The following is a 27,059-nucleotide window of genomic DNA, read 5'->3' on the forward strand; positions in this document are numbered from 1 at the left end:
AAGAAAGGGCGGTGGGTGCCCCCACCCCGGCCTGGCCCTGGGCTGCGTCCTGGACACGGGGCGGTGGGCGCCCACGGGACTGGGGCTCCCCGGGGAGAGGCCCCGCCCTCCCCGGGCTCCTCAGCTGGCCCGACCGTCTGCAGGGAGCCCGAGCAGCTCCACGCGGAAGGTTCTGGAGGATTTATGCCCCTCTCCGGCAACCGCGCCGGCCATTCATCACGGCGCCGCTCCCCCCCCCGCCCCGACAGTGGACGGCGCGGGCCGGCCCCCGCTCACCCCGCGGTAGGTGTCCTCGGGAGATTTGTTGTAGTTCCAGAAGCGCAGGCCGGCGATGCTCTGGGCCCTGTCGAAGCGCACGGTGAGCACGTGGTCCCGCCCCGGCGAGAAGGGGATCAGCCACATGTGCTCGTCCTCCATGGTGACGTTGGTGCCGTCGATGAGCCTGCGGGCGGGGGAGCCGTGAGAGCGGGTGGCCGGGGACGGGGGACAGGGGACGGGGAGTCCCGGCTCGGGGGCTGCGCCCCCCTCCCCCTGGCCCACACTGTTTGGCAAGAGCCCCATGGGCTCCAGACACGAAGGGACAGCGAGGGGAACCAGGAATGGTGGGGCCGCCTTGCCCCTGGGCACCCGGACAAGGACAAGGACGCAAACGCTCCTGCTGGCCAGGGCACCACCAGAGGCTTAAAGGGGAGTCGGGAAGGGGCTGGAGCAATAGCACAGCGGGGAGGGCGTTTGCCTTGCTCGTGGCCGACCTGGGTTCAATCCCCGGCATCCCATATGGTCCCCTGAGCACTGCCAGGAGTAATTCCTGAGCACAGAGCCAGGAGCAACCCCTGTGCATCGTCAGGTTTGACCCAAAAAGAAAAATAAAATATGGGAGTCGGGGGGAAGGGGGCGGAGATGACATTTTTAGGGTCCTTTAACTCAAAGATCCTGTCTCTGGATTTTTTCCCCCTTGGCTAAAGAAAATGTATTTGTCACATTGGAAAGATGCCCTGCGGGCTGCATCCCCCTCTCGGGAGCCACCATGAGACAAGACGGCCTGGGCGGCCTCAGGAGGGTGGCGGGGGTCTGGCCCGAGGTGAAGAGGACAGGGATGGCAGGAGCGACCCCGGCGTCAGTGCCTGGGGACGCTTGAGAATTCTCTCCTCTCGCTGCTGTCGGGCGGGGGCTGAAGCAGGTCCCCGGGGTGGGGGGGTGTGCCCTGCTCGGGGAGTTGCACCCCGGCCCTGAGGCCAGGCTGCCCGCGCCGGGGGCAGCGTCCTCCTTTCCCCGGCTGGGCGGGGGCAGGGGAGCTGCTCAGACCTGGGGGTGCGGAACCAGAGGCCTCTGCAGAGCGGCCTGGCCGGAGTGCGGGTGTCTGCGGACCCTCACCCTACCTCCCCCGCAGGGTGAAGGCCACAGCCTCTGTGTTCTGGGCAGTGCCCACGGCCCCTCCCCCCCCCGGGCCAGCGCGGCTGCCCCTGCTGGGGGCTGCAGGCTGACCTCCAGGCGGCCTGGGAGGGTCCTAGACCCTGGACTGCCCGAGACACAGCCCAGACCCTGCCCTCGGGGCTCTCCCACCCCGCGGGTTCCTAGTGGCCAGGGGGCTGGCACGCGGGAGAGACATCCTCTAGATGGGAAAAATCGATTTAATTTTTTTCCCTGTTTCTGTGGAAAAGTTGGGGACCGGGGGTGGATCTTTCATCTCTGAGCGCCCGCGGGGGGAGCGGCGTCCCTCCTCCGGGAGGCTCCCGCTCCTCTGATGGATGGCCCGGCTCGCGGCGGACTGGGATCGAGACGCGGGGAAACTCGGCAATTTAACACGGGGGAGTTTGTGGAATTAAGCTGACGGAGGGTGGCTAGGAGAGAACCTTCTATTTCTCCTGAAAGCAATTACCGCTCTGTCCTAGACCAGCGTCCGCTCTAGGCTGGAGAGACTGAGCATCACTGGGACATTCACAGCTGACCTCGAGGGTCCCTGCAGAGCATCCAAGTGACACGTTCCAGTTCCACCCCCCCAGGAAAGCGTAGCCACAGTGACAGTGGGCACCCCAAGTGGCCAGTGAATCCGGAGTGGTCAGTGATCACCTGAGGTGGTCAGTGAGCTCGAGTGGTCAGTGAGCACCTGAGTGGCCAGTGAGCACCCGAGTGGTCAGTGAGCGTCAGAGTGATCAGTGAGCACCCGAATGGTCAGCGGTCAGTGAGCATCAGAGTGATCAGTGAGAACCCAAGTGGTCAGTGAGCACCCGAGTGGTCAGTGAGCTCCAGAGTGGTCAGTGGTCAGTGAGCGTCAGAGTGGTCAGTGAGCTCAAGTGGTCAGTGAGCTCCAGACTGGCCAGTGAGCACCTGAGTGGTCAGTGGTCAGTAAGCATCAAAGTGGTCAGTGAGCACCCAAGTAGTCAGTGAGTGTCAGAGTGGTCAGTGAGTGTCCGAATGGTCAGTGAGCTCCAGAGTGGTCATTGAGCACCTGAGTGGTCAGTGAGTATCCGAGTGGTCAGTGAACTCCCGAGTGTCCGATCATGTCTGGATTGGACATGTTTCTGGAGCAGGAATCAGCTTCCTGGGGAAATGGCTGATGTCACGTATGGGACCAGAAACATACAAAATAGCTGGGTCACCCGGAGGGCCAGGCAGTGAGAAAATGGTCAGCGGATGCCTTGAAGCAGATGCAGGAGTGGGCCGGGGAGAGAAGCCTGCGGTCAGGCGTGCGTCTGTGCGCACAGGGACCCATCCCCTTGTGATGCTACGGGGCCCCTCAGGCTTCTGGGTGTGGCTATGGTGGTCCCCAGAACCTCCAGGAGAGCAGGGAGTGCCCAGGCACTGGACTTCCTGACCTGCTTGGCCATGCTCACTGGGAGTGGCCTCCGGTCCCCTGAGCTGGACCCTCTCCTGACTCCTGCAAAGTTCCAGGAGCCCGCAGTGTCTGAGGATGTGGTTAGCCCAAACCACAAACATTCATGGGACACTAGAAAGATACTTTGTTGTTCTGTCAAAAATAGAGGGAAGGAAGTAAACATTCAGGCTACTTCTCCAGATAAAAAAGTACCGCAGAGTAACGAGTCATTTAGGTAAAGTTTCTCTCCACTGATGAAAGAAAAAAGCATAGTAAGATCAGCACATGACGAGTTCTAAGAAACTAACGGACCTCGCCTTGGGCCCGGGGCACGGGGACAACGGGCAGAGCACTTGCCCTGCAGGCCGCTGACCTAGGTTCGATCCCTGACACGCCGGAGGGTCCCCGTGCCCCGCCAGGAGTGACCCCTGAGTGCAGAAAGGAGGAAGCCCTGAGCACTGCTGGGTGTGGCCCCCAAACCGACCAGCCAACCAAAATTAAAGTCAAATGGGTCTTGCCCATGAGCTGGCATCACAGAGCCTGGCCAGCTGCCCCCTCTTGGTCATGGAGGGATGGACTCCACAGCCACGTCCACGCCCCGCGGCCTTGCCTTGTCCCAGCGACCAGACTCCAGCCTGTCGGGCCTCAGGGCTAAGGACTAGAAACCAGCGACCCAAGGGCCAGCCGAGCAAGACCCTGGAGGGCAACTGTGACGGAGGGGCGTCCTGGGGGCAAGGCGGGGGAGGGGGTCGCCGGCGGCCCAGCCATATTGGTTCCCAGGCCGTGCTGAGCCTCAGTGTGGGGGAGAAGCTGAGGTCCGTACCGGGGACGCTCCTGGGTCCGGGCAGAGGGCCAGTATGGGGGACCAGGCAGGAGACGACGCTCTGGGGCAGAGCGGTCAGGGGGCAGACGACGGCGACTGGACAGGGGGAGGTGCAGCCAGGGGGCATATTGGGGGAAAGGGAGCAGAGGGCTCCGGGTAGGGGTGCGGCGGCGAGGGGCAGCCCCCTTCTTGCCTCTGGAGAGGGAAATTCTGCCGCGGTTCCGTCCAAAGGGCCCGGTGCTGGGGTTCAGGTCCCTTGGGTGCCTCCAAATCACAGCTCTGCCGCCCGGCCAGTCTGGGTGAGCGCCGGGCAGGGCCGCCCTCTCTGGGCCTCAGTTTCCTGCCCTGTGAGGTGGGGGATGCCCTACACTCTGTGCCAGGCTGCCCCCCCCACCCCGCATCTGCAGATCCACAGACAGGGGGCGCTGGCGGGCCCAGCGCAGGCGTTTAGGAAGTGCCGGGACCTCAGGGCCGGACTCTCGTCCCTCCGACTGCCCGGAACAGTGCGGGGTCCTGGGGTCCTGGCCGGTGCGACCGCTTACTCCCTCTGCTGCCAGGACCCTGCACACAGCACCAGGCTAACGACCATCCAACAGCTGGACACATGGGGGCTGACGTTCTAGATGATTCCAGGTCAAGGTCACACCCCCCCATGTGCTCAACAGGCCAAGGGGACATTGTGTCCCGCCGACCACCCCTGCGGTGGGCCCCGAAGGTCCCCTCCGAGTCCTGCGCCTGCACTTCCCTTGCAGCACTTCCCTCGGGGGGCCGGGAGGTGGGGACCTGACCGAGGGACTCTGCGCGTGGCTCGGGGACACTCACTTGTCCAGCGTCCGGGAGTCGTCGCTGTACTCCGGGAGGTCGTTCAGGTCCCTGGGGGTGGCGGAGATCTGGTGCGGGCCGATGGGCAGGGCCTGGCCCTCCCTGCCCACCACTTCCAGGCCCGTGAGCCCCAGGTAGTGCAGGTCCCCCCAGGAGGCGGTGAAGTTCAGCTGGAGGCCTGCTGGGGAGAGGCGGCCTGAGCCCAGAAGGGCAGGGCGGGCGCTGGCTGACCCTCCCGCGACCCGGCCCCGGCCTGGGGGTGACCTGCAGCGGCCACGCCTCCCGCCAGCCCTGTGACCGCCTCTCCACACGAGCCCCCTGGGCACCCGGCTGCTCTCTTGCCACCCTCCTGCCCAGTGCTCTGGGCTCCACCCCAGTGCTGGCCCCTGCTCCTCACTCCCTGCCCAGTGCTCTGGGCTCCACCCCAGCACTGGCCCCTGCTGGCCCCTGCTCCTCGCTCCCTGCCCAGTGCTATGGGATCGACCCCAGTGCTGATCCCTGCTGGCCTCTGTTCCTTGCTCCCTGCCCAGTGCTCTGGCTCCACCCCAGCGCTGGCCCCGGCTCCTTGCTCCCTGTCCAGTGCTCTGGCTCCACCCCAGCGCTGGCCCCTGCTGGCCTCTGCTCCTCGCTCCCTGCCCAGTGCTCTGGGATCCACCCCAGTGTTGACCCCTGCTGGCCCCTGCTCCTTGCTCCCTGCCCAGTGCTCTGGGCTCCACCCCAGCGCTGACCCCTGCTGGCCTCTGCTCTTCACTCCCTGCCCAGTACTCTGGTTCCACCAGCGCTGACCCCTGCTGGCCCCTGCTCCTCCCTCCCTGCACGGCGCCCAAGAAAACATCCACATTCATTTGCTTGTTTTTCCCGGCTGGTGCCTGAGGTGGAGGGACCCCGTGGTCCCGTTAGCCGTGGTGACTCAGAGCCCAGAAAGGAGGTCCCCGAGATCACCAGGCGCGGAGTCAGGAGACAGAGGCGCCCGGCTCTGGGGACCCTGGGACAAAAGCCCAGAGACATCTCTGAGCTCTAGGAGGCAGGTAAAGGGCATATCAGGTGCACAAAGGTCTCCTGAGTCAGGGGAGACGCGCAGGAAGTGGCCGCAGGAAGTGGTCAGAGGGGCAGAGCGAGTGGGCCGGGCAGGACAGGACCACGGCCTGGGTCCTGACTGTCGTCCCTGTCTGCATGGGGAGTCTGGGGGGGTGTCTGGAAACGGGGGTAACAGGACCCCAATGTGTACTCTATCCGGAGACCAGCGGGGGCTAGGCAGTGCTGATGGCCCGGCCAAGGGTGGGGGTGGGGAGAACGGGGTGGGGGGCAGACTCAGGCTATTTGGGGGGCCCTGCCAGGGAGGAAGTGGGGGCAGGAGGAAGTTCGGAGGAGGGTGGAAGTGGAGGCAGAGGTGAGGCATGCGAGGGGCAGACACTGGCACCCCCGCCCCAGGAAACAAGGGCCGGCCCAGACTCGCCCGGGCGGCCATGGTTTCTGCGCGCTCAACCAAGCCCCCGCGAGTCCACTGAGGCAGCCCAGAGCCGCCGCCGTTCGGGGCCTCCCTCCCTCTGGAGTACCAATTAGTGTTTATATAAATGGAAATTAATTTCCTTATTTTTCTCCCATGTTTCAAACTCTCCCGGCTCCTTCCCTATTCATCACTGCTGCTATTTGCAAAACTTCCAAAATTAGTGTCATCTGCAAATTAGCAAGCATCTATCGCCTTTCAAAACACGACTCGGATGGGCCCTATTTCCCCGGCCCCGCACATTTCCCCCCTCGGAGCCACCGGGCTCGGGTTCTGGCTGTGGCACGGCTGAAGCCAAAGGTGCACGGGTCGGGGGGTGGCGGTCGGGGAGTCACGGGACATCCCTTTCCTCCTGGAAGGAAAACTTCCGGGCTGGCCACGGGCTGCGCTCCCCGAGGCACCATGGTGGGTCGGAGCCCGTCAGAGGGCGGGGACAGGCAGCGGCTCTGACATGTCTGGCCGGCCAGGCCGCCTCTGGCTACAGAGCCCTGCCCTCCTCTTGGGGGCGGGGCGACCCCGTCCCAGTTTCCCTCCCCACTTGGGGACCCGGGGGTGGGTTCCGGGTGGCATGAGTGAGTGGACGGGTGAGGAGACCAGGTCCCGGGGATGAGGCGTCCTCGTGGGCCCGGCTGGCAGGCTGAGGTGAACCCGAGCAAATGCCCCCGTGCGTCTGCGAATGGAGGAGGCGCGGGAGACCCCCGGGCAGAGACGGGCAGACACGGAGGCCTGGCGACCTCGTCTGCACCCCTGGACTCAGCTGTCCGGAAACTCGCGTCCCCGAGGCCTCGAGAACCAGTTTCCTTTCCTGCTCTATCTAACGCAGTGGAATGGAGCCCCTCGCGCCCCCACCCCCACCTGGGACAGAGTCCGCCCGCCCGCCAGGGCTCACACACGGGGTGGCCCCTCAGCCGGGACTCGGGGTCACAGCGGCTGTGTCTGTGGGCCGAGGTCAGTCCCGCCAGCTTGCTGGCCTGTCCCCTTGTGTCATCTGGTGGGGAGGCCCCGCAGGGACAGACAGCCAGTCCCGGCCAGCTCCCCTCCTCAGAGGCAGCCCCAGGTCACTCCTGCACACAGCCCCGGGGACCAGGACCCCCGAGGACCCAGGGCGCAGCATGCCCCTCCTCCCTCTCCCCCTCCTGCTCAGTTGCCCAAAGTAAAGGCCCAGCGTGGGGTGACAGAGGCCGGGCACCTGCCGACCCCTCTGGCCCCTGCTTGTACCATTTCGGCAGCCCCTGGGGGCGGCCAGCACAACACATGAGCCTGCATGTGAGATGTGTGTGGATGTGTATGTGTGTGTAGTGTGTGTATATGTGGGTGGTGTTATGTGTATGTGTGTCTGTGTATATGTGTGTATGTCTGTGGTGTGTATGTGTCATGCATGTGTTCATGTGAGATGTGTGTATGTGGTGTGTGTGGTTTGTATATGTGGTGTGTGTGGTGTGTGTATGTGTGTTTACATGTGTGTTTATTGTGTTTGTGTGTTGTGTATTGTGTGTTTACGTGTGTGTGTGGTGTGTGTGTGGTGTGTGGTCTGTGTGTGGTGTGTGAGTGTGTGTGGTTTGTATATGTGGTATGGGTCGGTGGTGTGTCTGTGGTGTGTGTGTGTTTGTGTGTGTGTGTGTGCACTCGCACACACGGGGCTGCTCTGTGGTGTGCAGCCCAGGCCACAGCACACAGGGCCCGTCTGCCTGCCGCCGGCTTCAGTGCAGGGCACCACGTGCCCCCCCGACCCCGCCCAAGGAGCCCTGTCCCGGCCCCAGGCCCCCACAAGTGCGCCCGAGTTCCCGGGGGGGCTACTCACAGATCCCGTGGTAGATGCCTGGCTCTGGCGTGGCGACCTCAGGGGCGGGGGGGCTGGCTGGCAGCTCCAGCTCGGGGGCCTGCACATGGGGGGGGGGAAGTGGGGAGGGGGTGACTTCCTTCCTGGACTCCTGGGCCCACCCCGCACCTGACAGACAGTGCGTCCGAGCCCGGGCAGCTCTTGCTGGCAGGGGGAGGCGAGGCCAGAAGAAACAGAGCTGAGGCTGCCCCATGGACGGGGAGGGTGGGGGAAGGACGAGCAGAGGGGAGGGAGGGAGGGAGGGGGGTTGAAACTATGTGTACAGTTCTCAGCCCGGTGGCCCCAGGGCAGCAGGATGAACCCCCAGCCCTGGTCCAGGTGGATGTCAGCCCTGGGCGACGCCTGCCCCCCGTCTCCTGACCAGGCCCCCCAGCCGCCTCCCCACCTCAGCGCCCAGGTGTCAGGCAGAGACAGTCAGAGAGAGATAGAGATAGCCAGAGAGAGAGAGACAGAGAAGTCAGAGACAGAGACAGTCAGAGACAAGGCAGACATAGCCAGAGACAGAGAAAGAGACAGAGAGGCAGAGATAGTCAGAGACACAGCCAGAGGCAGAGGCAGAGAGACGGTCAGAGACAGAGCTTGAGCTTCACCTCAGCCACTCCCCACCCCCATCCCTTCCCATGTCCACCCCCCTCCCCTTCCCGAGTCTCAGGCACGCGCCTTCCCGGCCTTCATCTCTCAGACCAGCCGTGAGGCAGCAGGGCCCCGTCCAGGGCGGGACTCCCGCGCCCGGCCGCGTCCCTGTCACAGAGATGACAGAGATGGACTGGCTCCCGCCTAGCTCTGATTAAAATCTGAATACTTTCTTCACTTTGGTTAAAAAAATAATGATGATTAGGGAATGAAATACGGCGTCCGGGGCCGGAGATGAAGGAGAAAAATGGGAGCTGTCAGAGCAGCCGCACCGGCGGCTCCGGGGAATCCGTCTTCATTCCTCGGGCGCCGGGCGGGCGGGGCCCCGGGGTGCCCCCCACCCCACCCCACCCCCGCCTTACCGGGTCCTCGGCGCCCAGGCCGGCCTGGGTGTAGGGCCGCTCGTCGCCCGTGCCGTCGGCCGTGCTGGGCCTCCTGGGGGCCTCCTCGCCCTGCAGCCCGCACAGGCCCTCGCTGTCCCCGTCGAAGGTCTCGTCCGAGCAGAAGACGGCCTCGAGGATGTCGTCGTCCGTGGTGAAGAGGATGGTGTCGCCGAAGTGCTCGGGGCCTGAGTGGGGCCACCAGGAAGGACACACGACCCCCGAGAGGCGTCAGCTCGACCCCGAGCTCCCACCAGGGGCGGCTCAAGAGCCCGAACCCCTCAGCCCCTCCTGGCCAGGAAGATGCCGCGGCCCCTGGCGGCTGGTCCCTGCGTGCTGGGGGCAGGCACCGCTGGCTCCCCCCGCTGGGGGTGGGGGAGGGGACCCCGGCTCAGGGAGGAGCACCGACATGGAAGGACGGGCCCAATGGCATGAGGGGGGCCAGGGGCCCGGGCTGTTGGGGCCCCTCACAGATCCCAGCGGGCCCTGAACAGGCGCAGAAGCCGCTCCCCCAATTTCAGGGTTCCAGCGGCAGAACCAGTGGGGTGCGGCAGCTCCCCGGCTCCCCTGCCCACTCAGGCGGGCACTGGGTGAGGCGGTGGGGTGGGGGGCGGGCGGCGGGGAAGGGGGGAGTGGAGTGCGGCTGCTTCCGCACACCGGGGCTGCCGACGCTCACCTCCCGCCAGGGTCCCCGAGGCCTTGGCGATCTCCCCCCGGAAGATGCAGTGCCCGTCCAGCAGCATCTCCACGTCGCGGACGCCGCGGAAGGAGTGGATGCGGGATTTGTTGTAGTTCCACACGCGGATCAGGGCCACCTGGCAGGGCTGCGCGAACTCCAGCGCCACGGAGTGGGCCCGGCCCGGCGTGAAGGGCGCCAGCCACACGTGCATGTCGTCCTGCGTCCGGTTGACGCCGTCGACCAGGTTGGCCACCACGCGGGGGTCCCGGCCGTAGGCGGGGAGGATGTTGATATCAGGCGGGTCGGCCCGGATGCTGGCCACGCGCACGGGCTCGCCGCGGGAGCTGAAGATCTCGATGCCGTTCAGGCCCACGTAGTGCCGGTCGCCCCACGTGGACCGGATGTCGATGAGCAGGTGCTGGCCGTAGGGGAGCACGGGGATCTGGAAGTCGCCCGCGTCGTCCTCGCCCTCGGGTCCTGGCGCGCACTCCGGCCTCCCCTCCTCCTGGGCCGCCGGCGGCTGCGGTACTGGCGGTGCCGGTGCCCCGAGCCGGCCGCCCCGCTGCTGCTGCAGGAACTCGTCCAGGATGTCGCCCGGGAACTCCTCCCCGCGGGAGATGCGGCCCCGGTGGCTGCGGTCGAAGGCGCTGAGCGAGTCCCAGGACTCGTGCAGCTGATGCTCCTGCTCGCTGGGCCACGGCGCTCTGGCGGCGTCTGCGGGGAAGCACCGGGGGGCAGCCCCGTGAGTGGCGCCCGGGGGAAGCGGGGACCCTCCGAGAGGCTCTCGGACACTCCAGACAGCGGCGGGGCACCCCGGGGGTCAGCCCGGCCCAGCCCAGCCCGGCCCGGGGGCACCGGGAAGCGGGTGGTTTGACCCAAAGCACCGTCCAGCGCGGTCTGGATGCTCCAAGGACACAGCCGGGGGCAGAGCACTGGCGAGAAGCTTCTCACCGCAGGGCCCGGCCTCTGCCGGCATCCCGAGGCTGCTCTGGGCAAGCCCCATGGCCCGGTGACAGGTTGGGGGTTGGCCGTGAAGGCGGCGCCCGTGCTGGCGGGCACGAGCCGACGCGGAGAAGGAGACTGGTCGAGCGCTTCCTGCGCCCCCTCCCTTCCCGAGCTCCGGAGCAGGCTGCAGCCAGCCAGCGCCGCACCGGACACGCAGGCCTGAGGCCACGCTCCTGCTCCCGCGGGTCGTTTGGTTGTTTCTAGGGAGGAGGGTGTGGGCCACGCCTGGCAGTGCCTGGGGATGACCCCTGGCACTGTGCCCAGGGGGTCCCGCCTGCCCAGGGCTCGAACCTGGGCCGGCCCTGTGCCTGCCCAGGGCCGGCCCCTCTGCAGGGTCTCGCTGCGCTGTTCTCTACCCGGGAAGACGTGCTGCGACAACGGCCAACGCAACCCAGAACTCCCAAGCGCAGGGAGTGGCGGTGGCGTGACGACGGGGCACACGCGTGGGGGCAGCACGGCCGGACCCCAGGGTGGCTCTGGGGGCCCCCGCGGGGAGAATGTGGGGGGCTGGCAAACAGCTGCGGTCCCGGAGCCCGAGTGGCAGCCGCCGTCGGGGCGTGCCTGGGCCCCGCCGGCCGCTTCCTGCCTGTCTCTGGGCCGGGCCGTCCATCACGCCTTCCCCGATGCCTGCAAACACGCGCTCATCTCTCCCTCCTCCCCAAGCCGCCCTTTCCTCCTCCGCTGCTGCCGCTGCTTCTCTCCACTTCCACCCACCCTCAGGCCCCGGGACGAACGAGGTCCCTGGGGAGCCCTCTGCCGCCCAATCGCCACTTCCCTCCTCGGGGCTGCGCCCGGTTTTCCCTGGACACCTCCGGCCCGGCAGGGTGGCAACTGCCTCCTCCTCGGGGGCTCTGGGGGGCATCTGCCTGTGAGGGAAGCCAACATGAGGAACGTTGGCACCTGGGCACCCCCTGGCCTCCCCTGACCCTCGGGGGCCAGCCAGGAGAACCCCACAATGCCCCTGGCCCTATAGGGACTCTCCAGCCCCCTGCCCCCACGCTTCCTCTGACTCCTGCCGGCCCGCCCGCACCGCTCTGCCCTCCTCGGTCCCCAGAGGCCCCTCGTAGGCCCCAGCCTCTGCCCGCAGGTGCCCTCCGATGCCCGCTGGCGGTGCAAGCCACCTCCCGTGCCATGCCGGCTTCCTCTGCTCAGGCTCCAGAGCCAGCGGCCCAAACGAGCTCGCTCGGCCACTCCCTCCTGACTCCACGCGTCAAAGATGGGATCTGCCACCAATCCCTCCCCCTGGCACCGTCTCCCCTGCGGGGAGATGAAAGGAGACCTGAGCCTCGATCCCCTCCCCGGGGCAGCGCCCGCGCCAACGTCACTCTTCCCCCTTCCCGAGGCTCCCACTCCTCACTCCACCTCTGTCCCCCACCTCAGTCCCCGCCTGCTGCCCCCAGACCCTCCTCCCCGTGGGCCCCTCTGCCCTGTGCCCTGCTGGGCCCCAGAGCCTGGCACAAGCTGGCATGTGGAAGTGTCCAGTGTTTGCTTGTAACAGGATGGACAGGGTGGGGGTGGGGAGGGACAGTACAGTGGGTAGGGTGTTCGCCTGGCCTGTGGCCTGCCCCAGTTCGATCCCCGCCACCCCATGCGGTCCCACAAGCCCAGCCAGGAGTGACCCCTGAGTGCAGCGCCCGGAGTCAGCCCTGAGCACAGCTGGGTGTGACCCAATAGAAGGACGGAAGGTTGGTTCCATTCAGAGCGGCCCTGAGCTCGGCCCGGAGCGGGTGGGGGGCACCTTCCTTCCCGCCTGCTCTCTGGGCTTCCCGTCCTCTCCCTGCTTTGCCCCAGGCATTAGAAAGACCCAGGCTTCCCTCTCCCTTTCCACCCCTACTTGGCGGAACTTCCAGCGCTTGCATTTCTGCTGACTGGAATGAAGGCTGGGCCAGGGGGCAAGCATAAGAGGGGCCAACAGGGGGCAGGGGGGCTACCTCGGGACCCGGTCAGCCTGGGCTTCTCTGCCTTGGGGGTGCAAGAACGGCCTCTGCCCTCCTGGGTCGGGGAGGGGGGCTGCCCTCAGGCTTGCTTTCGCGGAGCGGCATGCTCTGGGCTTGGCCAGTGGACAGGTTCCTCCTGGTCCACTCTCTCCCGGACCTCTCGGGTGGGTGGAATGTTTCACTCCGTTTGCAGGAGGACACGCCAGAAACGCGGGCAGCGACCAGGGCCGGGAAGCAGGGTCTGGTCCCGTCCGTCGCTGCAACTGACAGCTGCCGTTCGGGCCTGCACGGGGCCTGGAGTGGGAGCGTCTGCGGACTGGGCCTTGAGACCCCCGTTCTGCAGCGCCCCGGGCCAGCTGGCCCCAGCCCCAGCCTCCAGACCCTGCAAGCCCCCGACAAACTGGAGGCAGCTACTGACGGCTTCGGAAACGGGAAGTGGAGAGGGGAGCTGATTGGACGAGGAATGGGCACCTGACCCGTGTCAACCAATCAGCGTTGGCCCTGAGATTCTGGGCCTGCGGGGGGCGGTACCCAGAAATTAGGACTCCCCAAAGCTATTGGCTAACACCCACTTTCCCAGGGCACGAGGAGGGCACGTGGCCCGCGGAGCTGGGGTCGTGCGCTCTGGCTCCCTCTCGCACCCCTGCCTTTGGGGTGGGGAAGCTCCTGGGGGCCCCTCAGAGCACACCCTCTGACCCTCCCACGGGGACGAGGAGCTGGCCAGTCGCCCCCACGTGATCTCCCCGCTGTCCCTCTCTGGGCCCGGCTCCGTGGGAGGGCTGAGGCCGCCTTCCCTTTCATCCCGGCCAGCCCAACAAAGGCGGGGAAATCTCAACAGCTTGTTTCTCAACGTGTCACGGCGCCAAGCCGTGAAATACCTGGAAAGAAATCAAAGCAAGGCGAGCTCTTTGCTTCTGCTTCGCGGACGTGCGGGAGGGGGGGGAACCATACCCCGCTGTGCTCGGGGCTCGCTCCTGGCAGGGCTCCCGGGAACAGACGGGGTGCGGGGTGGGAACCCGGGGCTGGCGGTGTGCAAGGACGGAGCCCTGCCCGCTGTGTACTACCCAGCCCCCAGACACGGTCTTTGGAAGTGGGTGAGTTAGGGGACACGGCCGCCCCCCAGGCGCCCCCACGGGCTCTGTGGGGCTGGCTTCCAGGAGGGCTGGAAGCTGCCAACCTCGAGGGTACTGTGTGCGGCCGGAGAAGGGCGGCGCCAAAGCATGGAAGCTGGGTGTGAGAGCGAATCCTGCTCCGCCCCGGGGGAGTTCTTTAACCCTCTAGGAGCACTGTGTGAGGAGGGGGCCCCTGGTGCGGCACCCCCTGCACCTAGCCACTGCAGGCAGGTAATGGGGGGAGGGGAGTGTGGGTTCTGGGGAAAGGAAGATGCCTAGTCAGCAGCTCTGAAGCCGCCAGGGCAGGGCAGCCGTGAGTAACTGAGATGCAAATCCTGAGCTCTTCGGAGATGGAGAAACTGAGGCACACACAAGAAGGAGAGGAGCCGGGGGGTGGGGTGGGGAACCTGATGGGAGGGACCCTGGGGACACTGGTGCTGGGAAACGTACACTGGTGGAGGGACGGGGGTTGGAGCCCTTGTGACTGAAACCCGATCATGAACAGCTTTGTGAGGGTCTCACAGTGGCTTAATAAGGAAATCTGAGGGGGGGGAGAGGGAGAGAGAGAGAGAGAGAGAGAGAGAGAGAGAGAGAGAGAGAGCGCACCAGGAGAAGACGGAAGGAGGCCAGGGGTGGGGGAGGGGCACTTGCCTTGCTCGTGCAAGGTTACGAGTTTGGCAAGTTTGAGGGTTCAATCCCCGGCATCCCGTAAGGTACCCAAGTGCATGGCCAGGAGTAGCCCCTAAACATCACTGGGTGTGGCCCCCAAACAAAAGAAATATGAAAAGAGGGGCCACCGAGAGTGCCCCAAGAGCCACATACCCTGTGTGAGTTCCGAGCACTGCTGGGCATGACCAAAATGAGAAAAAAGAAAAGACTATGAAAACCCATCACGAACCCCAGGCTCCGCCCACTGACGTGCTCCAGTGACCACACAGGAAGTACCAGGCCTAGGGTCTGGGAAAAGCCCCTCGAGGGAACCAACTTCAAGGAGACGAAGGGTCTGTATCTCCCGACAGGCTCTCGGCCTTCCCGCTGGAGAGGCCGTGTTCTCTCTCGAACACAGCTCCTATTCTCCTCTCCCTCGGCTGGGCTGTCTCTCCCCGTCTCTCCTCCCCGCCCTTCTCTCCCCCCCTCTCTCCAGCTCTCTCCCTCTCCCCACCCCGCCCCGGCTCCCTCCCTCTCTCAGCTTCATGCCCCTCTCTCCCGTAAACAAAACTGTTTCACATCACTGATTCTCTCCTGGAAATGCTCCCCGCAAGGGAAGGTGACGGCGTTGGGAAAGGTGGGAGCAACTCCCCACTGCAGCCTGGGTCCCTGCATGCCCGGGACACGTGTGACCCTCCGATACATGTGCCCCGGAACACACGTAACCTCAGACACGCATGCTCCGGGACACATATAACCCTCAGACACGTGGGCCCCCGGAACGCACATAACCCCTCATACATGTGTGCCCTGGGACTCACGTGACCCTCAGACATGCATGCCCCGGAATGCACGTGACCCTCAGACATGCATGCCCAAGCATGCACGTGACCCTCAGACACGCATGCCCCAGGATGCACGTGACCCTCAGACACGCGGGCCCCCGGAACGCACATAACCCCTCATACACGCGTGCCCTGGAACTCACGTGACCCTCAGACACACGTGCCCCGTGGGACCCACGTGACCCTCAGACACGCATGCCCCGGGACGCACATTACCCTCAGACGCGGCCCCCAGGGCTGCATGCTGGTGCAGGTGTTGCTGAGGTCTGCGAAGTGCAAACACGTGGCCCGCCAGCGAGTCTGGGTCCAAGCGGGTGGGACCCTGCGGCTCTGCTTCCTCCCCGGCAGCAAGCCTGAGAGCAAACACCCCGCAGCCCGCCCCCGGGGCCTCCCGGCAGAGCCCTGCGAGATAATCTCCTGCAAAGTTCACACGGGCGCTCCTGCAGCTCACCGCCGCCGTCCGCACTGGGCAGCGGACACTGCACACTGGGGGCCGTGGCCCTGGCTGGGCCCGGCCAGAGGGCCTGAGCGGGGGTGGCAGCCAGCCCACAGCCCACAGCCCCCGTCCTCACCCCTCCCCAGGCCAGAATCAACGCGCCGCATCCTGGTGCTCGAGCGGACTTCTGCCGAGGGCACAGAGAAGCCTGCAGGGGGCCTGGGGGATGCCCTGAGCGGGGACCAGGCCCGGCTCAACCCCTGCAGCTGCCTGTCCCCAGGGCACCTCTGGTGTGGCTCCCCGGACAAAAGGTGTGGAGTCATCAGAGATGGGGTCATTAGCCCTCCGGGTGTCCCGGCCACTGGGAACCAGGGTCGCGTCTTGCAGGCAGTGCCAGGGACCTGGGCATGGGGGCCCAGCTCACGGCCACCTCAGGACAGCGCCACAGGGACCCGAGTCTGCCGGAAACCCCTGGTTACACGGGGCTCTGGGGCTGAAAGCTCCAGGCTTGTTGGGGTCGGGGTGGGCGGCCGCCCCCCACCTCCCCGTACTTCCGGAATCCCGGGCAGCCCCGCCCACACTCCTCTGCCACCACGGTCCTCTGCCAGCCCTGTTCCAGAGGCTCGTAAATCCATCTCGAAAGGGATCAACTCGCTGCAAACATTCCTGGGGCAGCCGTACCCGGCCGAACTCTCCGGGCAGCCCTCGAGAGGGGAGGGTCAGCGTCCGCCTGAGTGAAACCCCCACGGCTGCTCCCACACCCCAAAGCTGCCAGCACGCCTTGGGGGGGGGGCGCAGCCTGGGGACTGAGCACCGCAGAGAGCCGGGCCTGCCGGAAGCTCCAGGCACACGGTCTCTGTGCCCACCGGCTCCCGAGCACCACGTCCGCCTGGTCCCAGGACTGGGTGCGGGTCTCCCCTGGAAGGAGCCTCTCCGTTTACAGGGCGGTGCCTCCAGGCCCCCCAGGCCCGAGGCTTCCTGCCCGTTGTCGGTGCCCGGGGCGCACGCTCACCTCGGCTGGCCGGCTGGTCCTGGGCCGGTCTGAGGCTGGGGTCCCTCCTGGGGCCGCCCCTCCTCCCGCTGGCCGGGGGCTCCCGGGGCGGGGGCTGCTGAAAGATGAGGTCGAAGTCATCGCAGCTGCCCCAGGGGGGACCCCGCAGGGCTCTCTCGCCCGGGGTGGTGGCGGCGGCCCAGCTGCTGGCCCGGCCCTGCTCCCGCCGGGGGCCGCGGTCACTCTCGGGGTCTTCGGCGTCTGCCAGCCCCGTCCCGGGGCCTTTCCAGTCCAGAGGCTTCTCGGGGCTCAGCCAGAGGGGCCTGGGCTTCCTGCCCGGGGCGGCGGGGGCAGCCTGCAGCCAGGACGGCGTCCTGCCCGCCGGCTCCGAGGCCTTCCTGCCCATGAGGCCCTCCAGCTGCTGGATCAGAGCCGGCTCGGGGCCGGGGGTGGCGCCCTCCCCGGGCGGGGCAGGGACAGCGGCGGCCACGCTGCACTCGCCCTTGGACTCGGACATGCCACCGGGGGGATCCGGGGGGTCCCTGGAGACACTCGCTGGTGCCGCCTTCCCGGCCGCCGCCGCTGCTCCGGGGGACGGCGCGCCCCTGCCAGCCTCGGCCCCCTCCGTGCCGCCTGGGCCCTGGGCATCTTCACCGTCTTCGCCGAGGCCCAGCCCGGCCTGCCCCGGCCTCTTCAGGCTGACCGGGATGCTCTGCCCGGCCGGGGCCTCGCCCCCGCCCTTGTCCAGCTGGCCGTCAAAGACGAGGCTTTCGTTGACGTAGAGTTTCACGCTCTTGGCACCGACGTCGAGATCCTGAAATCACACAGTCGGGCCGAGTGGAGACGTGGGAGTGGGAGGGGGCGGGGGAGGGTGGCAGGAGGGAGCCCGGGGACGCTGGTGCCGGGATGGGTGTTGGACCACTGTGTGACTGAAACCCCAGCACAGCGACCTGGTGACTGTGTCTCACGGTGATTCGATACAGAAATAAGCTAAAAAGAAAGAAAGTGGGTCCCACTGCTGCTTCCCAGCCACCCCCGCCTCGCTTGCAGCTGACTCTGCTCCTGGTGTCCCCCCGCCCGCCCTGCCCTGAATCCCCCCTGCAACCTCCCCCTGGCCGCTGTCTCCCGGGGAGGGCTGTGGCCGCACCTCTGGGTCCCCACCTTGCCCCCTCGGGATCAGGCCCTGCGGGCTTCACCCCTGGGCCTGTGAGGGGTGACTCACCCCATCTGGTGTCCAGTAGTTCCACACCTTGATCCTGGCCAGGCGGAAGCTGGGCAGCTGCAGCGTGTGGCGGAGGACGAAGAAGAGCTGGAGGGGCGGCTGGAAGGGGCACAGCCACGGGGAGGCCGCGTGCCTGCCCTGCGGGGCGGGGGGGGTGGTGGTTAGGGCCCGCCCGTGCTCCCCAGAGCACTCGGGGGACTCGGACGGCTGCCCCGGCGGCTGGGCAGGGAGCCAGGCCGTGCCCCCCGCCACCCACTCGCCATCCGCCTGGACCACACTTCAGGAGGGGCCGGCCACCGACGCTTGTCCCTGGCACCCGTGACCTGCATCCACTGTGTCCCTCAGCCCCGCCCTTGGGACTGGATTTGAAACATGGCGGGTTGTAGTCTAATGGCCTGGGGGCAGGGGCGGGGGGGGGGGGACACGGGGCTAGCGCAGGGGTGGGAAGAGGCGGGGGGGGGAGGGGCGTGGTGGTGTGGCTGAGGAGGCTTGCGTTGGCCCCGTGGCCCCTTCGGAACGTAAAAGCTTCCAAGCAGAGAACCGGGAGCCTGGCTGCGGCGTGGCTGGGCGAGGCCGTGGCTGTGCCCTGGACCCCACTGTCCCCTCTCAGAGTCTCCGAGCCTCGCGCTGACCCCTTGGGAAGCCGCCTGCCTGGTGGAGGCTGCCAAGGCGGCCGCCAGGGCCAGAGCGGCAGGGGCAGTGGCCGCCTTCCCACCCTGGACCCCGCCTCTCGGCCGCCCCGTCACCCCAGGACCCTCCTCCCCTGCCAAGGGCACCGCAGCCCCCCCACCACCAGTGGCCCACAGTGACCCATCTCCAGCCCCGGCCGGCCCCTGGCAGGCACCGTGACTCATCACCCCAGGGCCCACTGCTCCCAACCACGACGCACGTGGCCAGGTGTGCCAGGGGACGCACAAACCAGCCCCCCTCCCCCGCCCGAGGCCACCCTTGCCCCCACTGTCGCCGGGAGCCGTGGGGGGACCCGGCCGCGGCGGTGCTGCCTGGCTCGTGAATTGTTGACGATGGGAAGAGCACATCTGCTGCCAGCCCTCCGAGGCCCAGCCCCCCCATTTCTGAGACTTAGAAGTTGTGCCGCAGGGCCCCCCACCCCGTGGTCTCGCCCCCCTGGACTGCCTGCACCCCCTTTCCCCTCCCCTCGCTCTGCAGCCCCCAGGCGGGGTGGGGGTGGGGGTGGGGCGCCTGTTAGGGGCTGAGCAGAGGGGCCCGGCCCAAGCCAGGGAGCACGGGTGGCACCTCTGGGGCCTGCTCGGGACAGAGGCGGGGGGAGGGGCCTGGCTGAGCCGGGGGCTTGCTGGCCCCCAGGAGAGGCACGGCCCAGGCTCCAGCTGCGGGCAGGACAAAGGTGGCTTGTTCTGGGGACAACGGTGCCTTTCAGGGGGCAGGGGGCCGCCTTTGTCCAGCGGGGGAGACGAGTTCAAGGGGTTCCGCCTCATCCCGGCCAGTTCCTGGGGCTCGCAGGAACGAGCCGTGCTCCGGGCAGTGGGGTCAGGCCCTCCCCGCTCCAAGCCCGGCGGACACTTTCGCTCCCGGCCCTGTTGTGTCCAGCCCCGGACTCCCCGTGGAGCGTCCTCTGGGGCCCAAGCCGGGTCGTGGGGGCTACGACCTGCACCCCCTTTCTTCCTGTCTCGCTGCCGTGGGCAGGCGGGTCCCGGGAAGGCCCAGTGGGCATCAGTGGTCCTGACAAAGGACAGGGACCCACGGTGACGGGGCCTCCTCTGCACCTTCGGAATCCCCTTCCCTCTGTCCGTCTCCCAGAGGACGCTCCACGGGGAGTCCAGGGCCGGACACAACGTGCTGTGCTAGTGGGCAGGGCCCAGGGAGACAGAACAAGAGCTGGTGCCCTGGACACCCTGCTCAGCTGACTCCCAGGGCCCTAGACATCGTGCTTGCTGACTCCTGGGCCCTGGGCGCTGTGCCCGGCCACTCCCAGGACCCCAGGGCTCTGAGCCTGGCTGACTCCCAGCTGGGTGTGGCCGGAGGGGCAGCACCCACCACACCAGGCCACGAGAGGCCGCACCTCCGTGCCCAGTCACAGCCTGGTTCTGCCGGAGTCCCCGCAGAGACAGAAGCCAAGGCCCGTTGCCAGGCGCCCACGGAGACGGGGCAGTGAGGGGGAGCGTGTCACGGTGTCACCACAAAAGGCACCTTGAGCCTCTGGACTTTGGTGCCAGCCTGTGGCACCCGCCCAGAGCGACCCCATCTGTGGGGGTATCCGGGCCCCGATTCCACCCACGGCAGCGGGGGCTTCCCTGGGGCTCCCCCTCCTCCGTCCTCACAGGAGGCCCCACTGGAGAACCGGGGGGCCAGAACTGTGGGGTGGTAGGGGAGACCCAGGGTGTGCGTGGGAGGGTACTGGGGGGACACGGGCCATCTACAGCCACAGGGCGGGGGCAGCCTGGCCCGGCGGGTGTGAGGAGGCGAGCAGGGCAGCTGGCCAGGGGCGGCAGCAGTGCCCACCGTGCAGACCCCGGCCTGTGGGGCTGGCGGGCCGCGACTGAGCACGCACAGGGACGTGGCCATCTGTCCTGTGCCTGCCCTCAGGCTGGTCCCCGCCGCAGCCGGGGGCGGCTGTCTGGCCCTGCAGGGGGGAGGAAGGTCGGGGTGAGGGGCGCCTGAGGGCAGCGGCCCTCCACCTTCTGGTTCTCACGCTGCCTTCAGCACAGTGCTCGTTTCCGTTCGCCCTTTTCCTGTGCGTGTGCCGGGGCGTGGGAACGCCAGGTGGCCAGGCTGTGCTCCGCGCGGCCTTCTGAGGGCCCGGCAAGGCTTCCCGACGGCTGCCGCGAGGCCCCGGGGACCCCCACTTCTCCACAAGCCCCCCCCATGCCAGTTTCCATGGTCTCCTTTTGTTTTGCTCCGAGCCACACTGGGCGGTGCTCAGGGCTTAGTCCTGGCCGGGCTCGGGGGAACCACAGGGGGTGCCTGGATCCAGCCCAGGTTGGCCGCGTGCCAGGCAGGTGCCGTCCCCGCTGTACTGTCGCTCCGGCCCCCGTCCCCGAGAATGGCGGACGTTCTAGCGGGTGTGGTTGCTTTTCCCGGGTGACAACGATGTCGAGCTTCTCCTCCCGTGCTTGGGTACTGGTGTGTCCTGCCCAGCTGTGTCTTCTTTGGAGAAAGAGCTGTGCAAGGTACTTCAGTCTTTGAACATGAAGGCCTTTGCCTTTTTGTCACTGAGTTCATTTCTCTCTCCCCTGCTCCCTCTCCCTCTCTCTCCCTTCCTCTACCTCTCTTTCTCTCTCTAGTTTATGGATTCCTGCATAAACCATCCCAGCACCAACCCCCACTAGTGTCCACTTCCCTCTGCCACTGCCAGTGTCCCCCACATCCTGCCCCTTCCCCCATTGCCTCTGTGGTACCTTCCGACGGAAGACCAGTTCTCAGTTTCTGCTGCGTTTGTGCGTTTGTTAAATAGTTCATTTATTCTTTATCTCCTTTCAATTTGATTACTGGGAAGGAACACCCAGCAGTGTGTGGGGGCTACTCCGGGCTCTGTGCTTTAGGGATCACGCCTGGCCGTGTTTAGGGGACCATGCAGTGCTCGGGACAAACCTGGGGCTCCCACATGCAAAGCCTGCATCAGCCTGCTGCGCTCTCCCTACCCGCCACCCCGAGTTCTCGTCTTTGTAGGTTCTGGATACTGAACCCTGACAAGATACAGACTTTGCAAATATTTTCTACCATTCTTTAAGGTTTTTTCCCCCTGTTCTTGACAGTGTCCTCTAAAGCAAAAAAAAAAGTTTTTAATTTTTTTAAGTCTGATTTGCAGATTTTATCTTATGTTGCTCATGTTTTGGGTGTCCTAAGATTCCACCGATAAATCCAGGGCTATGAAGATGACACTTTTTTGTGTGTGTATTATGTTTTTTGATCACGAATTCAAAGTAGGGCCTGCTATAGTTCTACTCAGATTTTCCATCTCTCCAGGAGTTATTTTTGAATTTTTTTGGAGAGGGCTTTTTTGGGTCACACTCCTGGCTCTGCACTCAGGAATTCTCCTGGCAGTGCTTGGGGGACCAATGGGACGCCGGGGATTGAACTGGGTCGGCTCCGTGCAAGGCAGACGCCCTCCCTACTGTCCTATGGTTCCAGGAATTATTTTTGGCAATCTGTCCACTTTGAGCAGGATGTGGGGTTCATTGGTTCTGCTGTCCATGGCCCTTGGGCCCTTCTGGTGTGTGCCCCACTTCAGTAACTGGGATCTTCTTTCCTTTCTTTCTCTTCCTGCCCACAGAGTGGCCTGTTAGCTTTGTTGCTCCTTCCTGGAAGCCAGCTTGTGGCCTCACGAGCTTCCCTTTGGCGTTCCATCCTTCTTACTGGCTTAGGACACAGTAGGCTGACAATTTCCTGTCACTTGTAATTGTTTCCAAATAAGAAGTTCCTAAGAACACGTCGCACTCCTTGTTTGGGGACCAGGCGGCGGCTGTGCCTGCTGGCGGGAGACTTCGAGAGGGGGGAGTGGACAGGCGGTGTGAGCACCGGAGGACAAGCCCCAGCAGAGAGCCAGGGCGAGAAGCCATCAGCGACGCTCCAGCTGGGCCGCCCGCACCCCCTGTCCTTCTCCCACCAGAGCAGACATGCCCACGGGCCCTGAGCAGGCCTGTCTTCGCTCAGGGGATGCGAGAAGTGAGGGCTCCTGCCACGGGCTTCTCCCTAAAACAGCTGCAACATGGGGCTAGAGCCCCGGCACAGAGGGGAGGGCGCTGGCCTGACAGCTGCGGTTCCCACAAGCCCGCCAGGAGTGAGCCCTGAGCTCGGGGCCAGAGTAAGCCGCGAGCAGCCCTGCGTGTGGCCTCCACTGGGTGTGGCCTCCCCATCCCTCCCCCACCCTGGCCCCCAGCTCCGTATCTGCTGCTGTTCTCATGGGAGCCACCAGGCCGAGGTTGCACAGTCCTCAGCTCGGGCTGCTCCCCTTCAGAATGGGGAGGGCCCGGCGCTTTCTACCCGGGGGTGCCCACACCCCAAGGAACCACGAGAGCAACACGCGGACTCTGCAGCCCTCAGACTCTGCAGCCCTCGGGAGGTGCCAGCACGCGGGCAGCGGGGGCCGGCTACATGGGAGCTGGGCTGATCCCGGCCAGGCCGCGGGTCCGGCGTGAGCAAGGCGTGCGCCAGACGCTCTCGGGCCTGTGTGAGGGGTGGGGGAAGGCTGGGCACGGAGGGCCTGTGTGACGGTCCACGGGTCACGGGAACAGCAAACACGTGACCAGAGAGGACACTCAGAAGCAGCCGGGGAGTGGGGGAGGAGTGTGAGGTGACGGGAAGTCTCCCTGCACCCCTGGCCTGGTTCTGCTGCCCCCAGAGTGACCATGGTGAATGGTGCGGCTGGGGGCCGGCCCCGGGGAGCTCAGGCCTCTGTCCGAGGCCCAGTGTGTCGGCTAAGGGAAGGGGCACTCGGCAGGGCGCGGACTGTGGGTCCTGGGCCGGGTTGTGGGTCCTGGGCCGGGCTGAGGGTCCTGGGCCAGGCTTCGGGTCATGCACCCGGCTCTGAGCTCCCGGCCGGTGACCCGGACCCAGCCACACTCCAGGCGGTGCCAACCGGGGGAGAGGCCATCGTGGGCCGAAAGCCTGGCCGAGTGGGAGCTGGGCAGGGCTCAGGGGTGGACCGAGGGCCTGTCCCTCCCCCTGCCCGCGCCCGCACCCGTCCACCCTGGACGAGACGTCCCCACACACTCACCGCGTCGCTCCCGGCTGAGTGCCGGCTGACCAGCTGGCCCAAGTCCCCGGGCGCGTCCGCGTTCCGGATGTCCACGTCGTGTGGCGACACGTAGAGCTTCGTGCCGCTCTGGTCGAAGAACTCGACCGCCAGGAGCCCCACCCAGGCGGGGTGGCCCCAGTTGGACAGGATCTCCATGGTCACGTAGACGGCGTCCGGTCTCCCGGGGCCCTGGCCGGAGGGAAGCAGGACGGTGGGTCAGCGGGACGCGGGGACCGGCATGCCGGGGAGTCCCGGGCTCCTACGGCTCCCGCCTCAGCTTCCTGCTCTTCCCCCGAGGACACAGAAGGCACCAGGCCCGCCTGCGCACACTCCCGCGTGGCTCCTCCCCGGGGCTCCGGTGCTGCCCGGCCCGTGAGCGGGGACCTGGGCGCGTCAACAGCGGCTGCCCCCCACGTCGTTTCCCGATGAACAGGCAGGGCGGCCGGGGCAGGCAGACTGGCTCCCGCCCGGGAGGGACGGGGGTGGGGCGGGGCGGCTAACGAGCTTGTGCTCAGGGGACCGTCCCACTGCTAGGGGTGTGGTGTGGGGGGCGGTGGGGGGCTGCAGGCTCTCACCCACTGCGGGAAGAAGCCTGGGTCAGCCTGGGTCAGCTCAGGGGGGATTTGGCAGGGGGGCAGCCCAGGAGGCTGGACTTAGGGTCCCCCGCAGAGCCCCGAGGCCAAGACTGGCCCGGGTACCCCAGGACCCCGGCTCTCCCTGGGAGCCCTGATCTCCGGGGTAGGGGTGTTGCCCCCTTCCCTTTTCTCAGCCAGGATGCACAGGGGGCTCTGCCTTCACCAGGAAGGAGGGGGAGGGTTCGGGACACAGGACAGTGGGCACGGGGTCCCGCCTCCATCTGAGCCCTGGGGGCTGCAAATCAGACTTCTGGGCCAGGACTCCCGGGTTCGAGGCCCCTCCTGGGGTCCCGCGTCTTTCGGGGGTCCTTTGGCAGCCCTGTGTTGGGGCCTCACTGACCAGACGACAGACTGGTGACCACAGCTCCAGGTGGGTGCTGGGGAGTTTGGTGACCAGGGGCGGGGGGAGGAAGACCCCCCACTACCCACGGCCACACGGCGTGGTCCTGGCAGCCACGGGCCCCCGGCCCTCTGCCCTCTCCCTCCCTCACGCTTCCCCTCGGCGGCATCTCCACCCGACCCCACCACTGCCCAGGTGCTGGGCCCTCCTGAGGACTCTGCTGGGGGTGCTCGGCCCCATCGGTGGTCCCGCTTCCCCAGGACCCTTCAGGGGATGGCCTGGCGCCACTGGCCCTCCTTTCCCGCTGCTGGCCTCCTGCGGCTGGGCAGTGGGGCTGGGGGGCCGGGACGGGATCCCAAGGGGGGCTTCGCCCCGCCCCCAGCACACGGCCCGAGCCCGCCAGCCTCACGCTGCCCTTGCCGGGGCTGGAGGTCGTCGCCAGAAGGAGCGGCTCACTCGACATCAGGGGGGACACCGAGGCTGCTCGGATTTGCATTTCTTGATTACTGAGAAGCCCGGAGTTCTCCTGTGGGCTCAGGCGCTATTTATACGTCCCGCGGTGGGGGGGCTGCTCGCCGACTGGCCTCGCTGCTCGGGAAGGTGGGCAGACGGGCGGGGTCGGCACGAGAGGGACTCACCTCTGGGGCTCTCACGGGCTCCTCGGGGGGTGACAGCGGCTGGCCCAGGTGGGCAGGGTCACTCTCGATGGCCTGGAGCACTTGGAGAAGCTTCTGCTGCTGCCTGCAAGGGGGGTGTGGGCTTGAGCCGACAGGAGGGGGCGGGACACAGAGAGGCCGGCCGGCAGCACCGGGGCCTGGGGACTTCTGAAGCCCCCTGGCGACCCCCCCGGTCTCGGCAGGGAGACTGGGCTGTGGAACCTGAGGGCCACTCGCAGCCCAGAGCCAGCCTCCCGGCGGCTCACATCCAAGGGGGTTTCCACGGGTGGGGAGGGTGAGACGGCCAAGTGCAGGGCACCAGCGGAACGGGCTGGCGCCGGTCTCCCAGGCCCCTACGTGCACCCCACAGGCGCCTGCCCGAGGCTGAGGACCCCCAGGTCTTGAGACACGCACGAGGGGTCTTGGTGATGAAGGCGGGAGCTTCTGACGGGCTGCCGTAGGCGCAGCACCGGGGTAGAGAAAACACGGCTCACTGCCCTCCTGGGCCAGGCCGCCACGGCAGCCGCTCCCGGCCACTCCTAGCCACTCCCAGCCACTTCCCAGCCACTTCCCGGCCACTTCCCAGCCACTTCCCGGCCACTTCCCAGCCACTCCCCAGCCACTTCTGAGCTACTTCCCAGCCACTTCCCGGCCAGTTCCCAGCCACTCCCAGCCACTTCCTGGCCACTTCCTAGCCACTTCCTGGACACTTCTGAGCCACTTCCCGGCCACTCCCAGCCACTTCCCAGCCTGTTTTCTGGTCTGCGAATCTGTGGGCTGGGAGCGGCCGGCACTGCCTTTGGCCGGTTGGAGTTTTTCCAGAGTCTGTGCAAGAAGGTCTGGACGGGCACGGCGTGGCGAAGACACCATGCCAGCTCTTTCTCTGTGCGAGTGAGAAAAAGCCCCTTTGCCCTTTCTCAGCTGCTGCAGCCACAGGCTGGGGGGGCGCGGATGGAGGGTCTCAGGAAGGGGACTGGCACGTGGGCTGGGGGCACCCACTTCCCACGAATCCCCATGGACGCAGCCCTGGCCAGTGGCCGGGGGAGCTTGGCCGGGCGCTGCTGCAGGCTGGAAACTCGAGGCTCAACCCCTGCATCTGTGGGGCCGGCAGCTCCCGAGGGCCGGAGGGAGGCAGGGCCTCTGGAATAGAACTCAGGGGTCTCTAGCGCCTGGCGGGGCATGAGTGGGACAGAAGGCTGCATCTGAGGCAGCTTGTGTCGAGAAGCGAGGGTTCAAAGGCTGCTCCTTGGAGCCCTGTCCCCGAGCAGCCGGGCACGCGTCTGCCACCATCTGCTGAGCGGGGCGCGCGGTAACCTTGGAGAAGGTTGGGAGGAACAGCAGGCAAGGCCGCCTTTGCCGGGAGGGAAACCAGTCGGATTTGCGTCCTGGGGGCTGGGGAGGAGCGCGTGGGTCGGGGATGGAGAGGGTCCGAGGGCGTGCCGGGCAGAGCGGCAGGACCCCAGGCTGCAGGCCCGCAGGGCTGGGGCCGTGCCGGACGCCGCGCGGGGGCTCCGTACCTGCTCTCCAACCGGCCGGCTCTGTCCACGGCCTCGCCGACAGCCTGGGCGCCCCCTGCCGCCTTGGCCGGCTCCTGCGGGCTGGCGGCCGAGGGCACCGGGGGAAGCCACTGAGGAGGAGGAGGAGGAAAGCTGGTCAGGCGCGGGAAGTGGGGGCAGCAGCAGATGCAGAGGGGGGGCCGGGGGGCCGGGCAGGAAGAAGGGGGTCTCAGCTTCACAGGGCCAGAAACCCTCTCTCCGAGGAGTCGCTGGGAAACCCTCTCCTGGGGAATGCCCTGGCGCTCTCCCCAGACCCCCGTCCCGGGGGCCACACGGTGGGGCCCCCCGAAGCTCCCCGGGAACGCGGGTGGGCAGTTTGCTGCTTGAAACCCCCGATCCGTCCCCCCTCCCTCATTTAGCTGGAAAGGGGCTGCTCATGACAGACACTCTCTGCACGGGCAGCGCTGGGGGCCGGGCCGGGCCACGCAGGCAGCCGCAGACAAGGCCTGTCAGGGGCCAGCAGG

At 66.7% G+C, this 27,059-nt stretch overlaps 1 protein-coding gene across 1 annotated transcript in view; it reads right to left on the minus strand.

Annotated features, from left to right (window-relative positions):
• The window catches only part of KATNIP (katanin interacting protein), a 109,232-nt gene that overhangs the window by 5,699 nt on the left and 76,474 nt on the right, over positions 1-27,059 (minus strand). Inside the window, exons 11-20 of the mRNA XM_055136032.1 lie at positions 26,557-26,666; positions 25,022-25,124; positions 23,388-23,597; positions 17,696-17,833; positions 16,495-17,287; positions 9,497-10,213; positions 8,803-9,008; positions 7,769-7,847; positions 4,461-4,638; positions 277-442 (exon numbers count right to left, since the gene is read on the minus strand). Of these exons, the coding sequence (XP_054992007.1) occupies positions 277-442; positions 4,461-4,638; positions 7,769-7,847; positions 8,803-9,008; positions 9,497-10,213; positions 16,495-17,287; positions 17,696-17,833; positions 23,388-23,597; positions 25,022-25,124; positions 26,557-26,666 (2,700 nt within the window). The remainder of the gene's footprint in view (positions 1-276; positions 443-4,460; positions 4,639-7,768; positions 7,848-8,802; positions 9,009-9,496; positions 10,214-16,494; positions 17,288-17,695; positions 17,834-23,387; positions 23,598-25,021; positions 25,125-26,556; positions 26,667-27,059) is intronic.

The sequence above is a fragment of the Sorex araneus genome, chromosome 4 (assembly GCF_027595985.1).
Source record: "Sorex araneus isolate mSorAra2 chromosome 4, mSorAra2.pri, whole genome shotgun sequence".
NCBI classification, from domain to species: domain Eukaryota; kingdom Metazoa; phylum Chordata; class Mammalia; order Eulipotyphla; family Soricidae; genus Sorex; species Sorex araneus.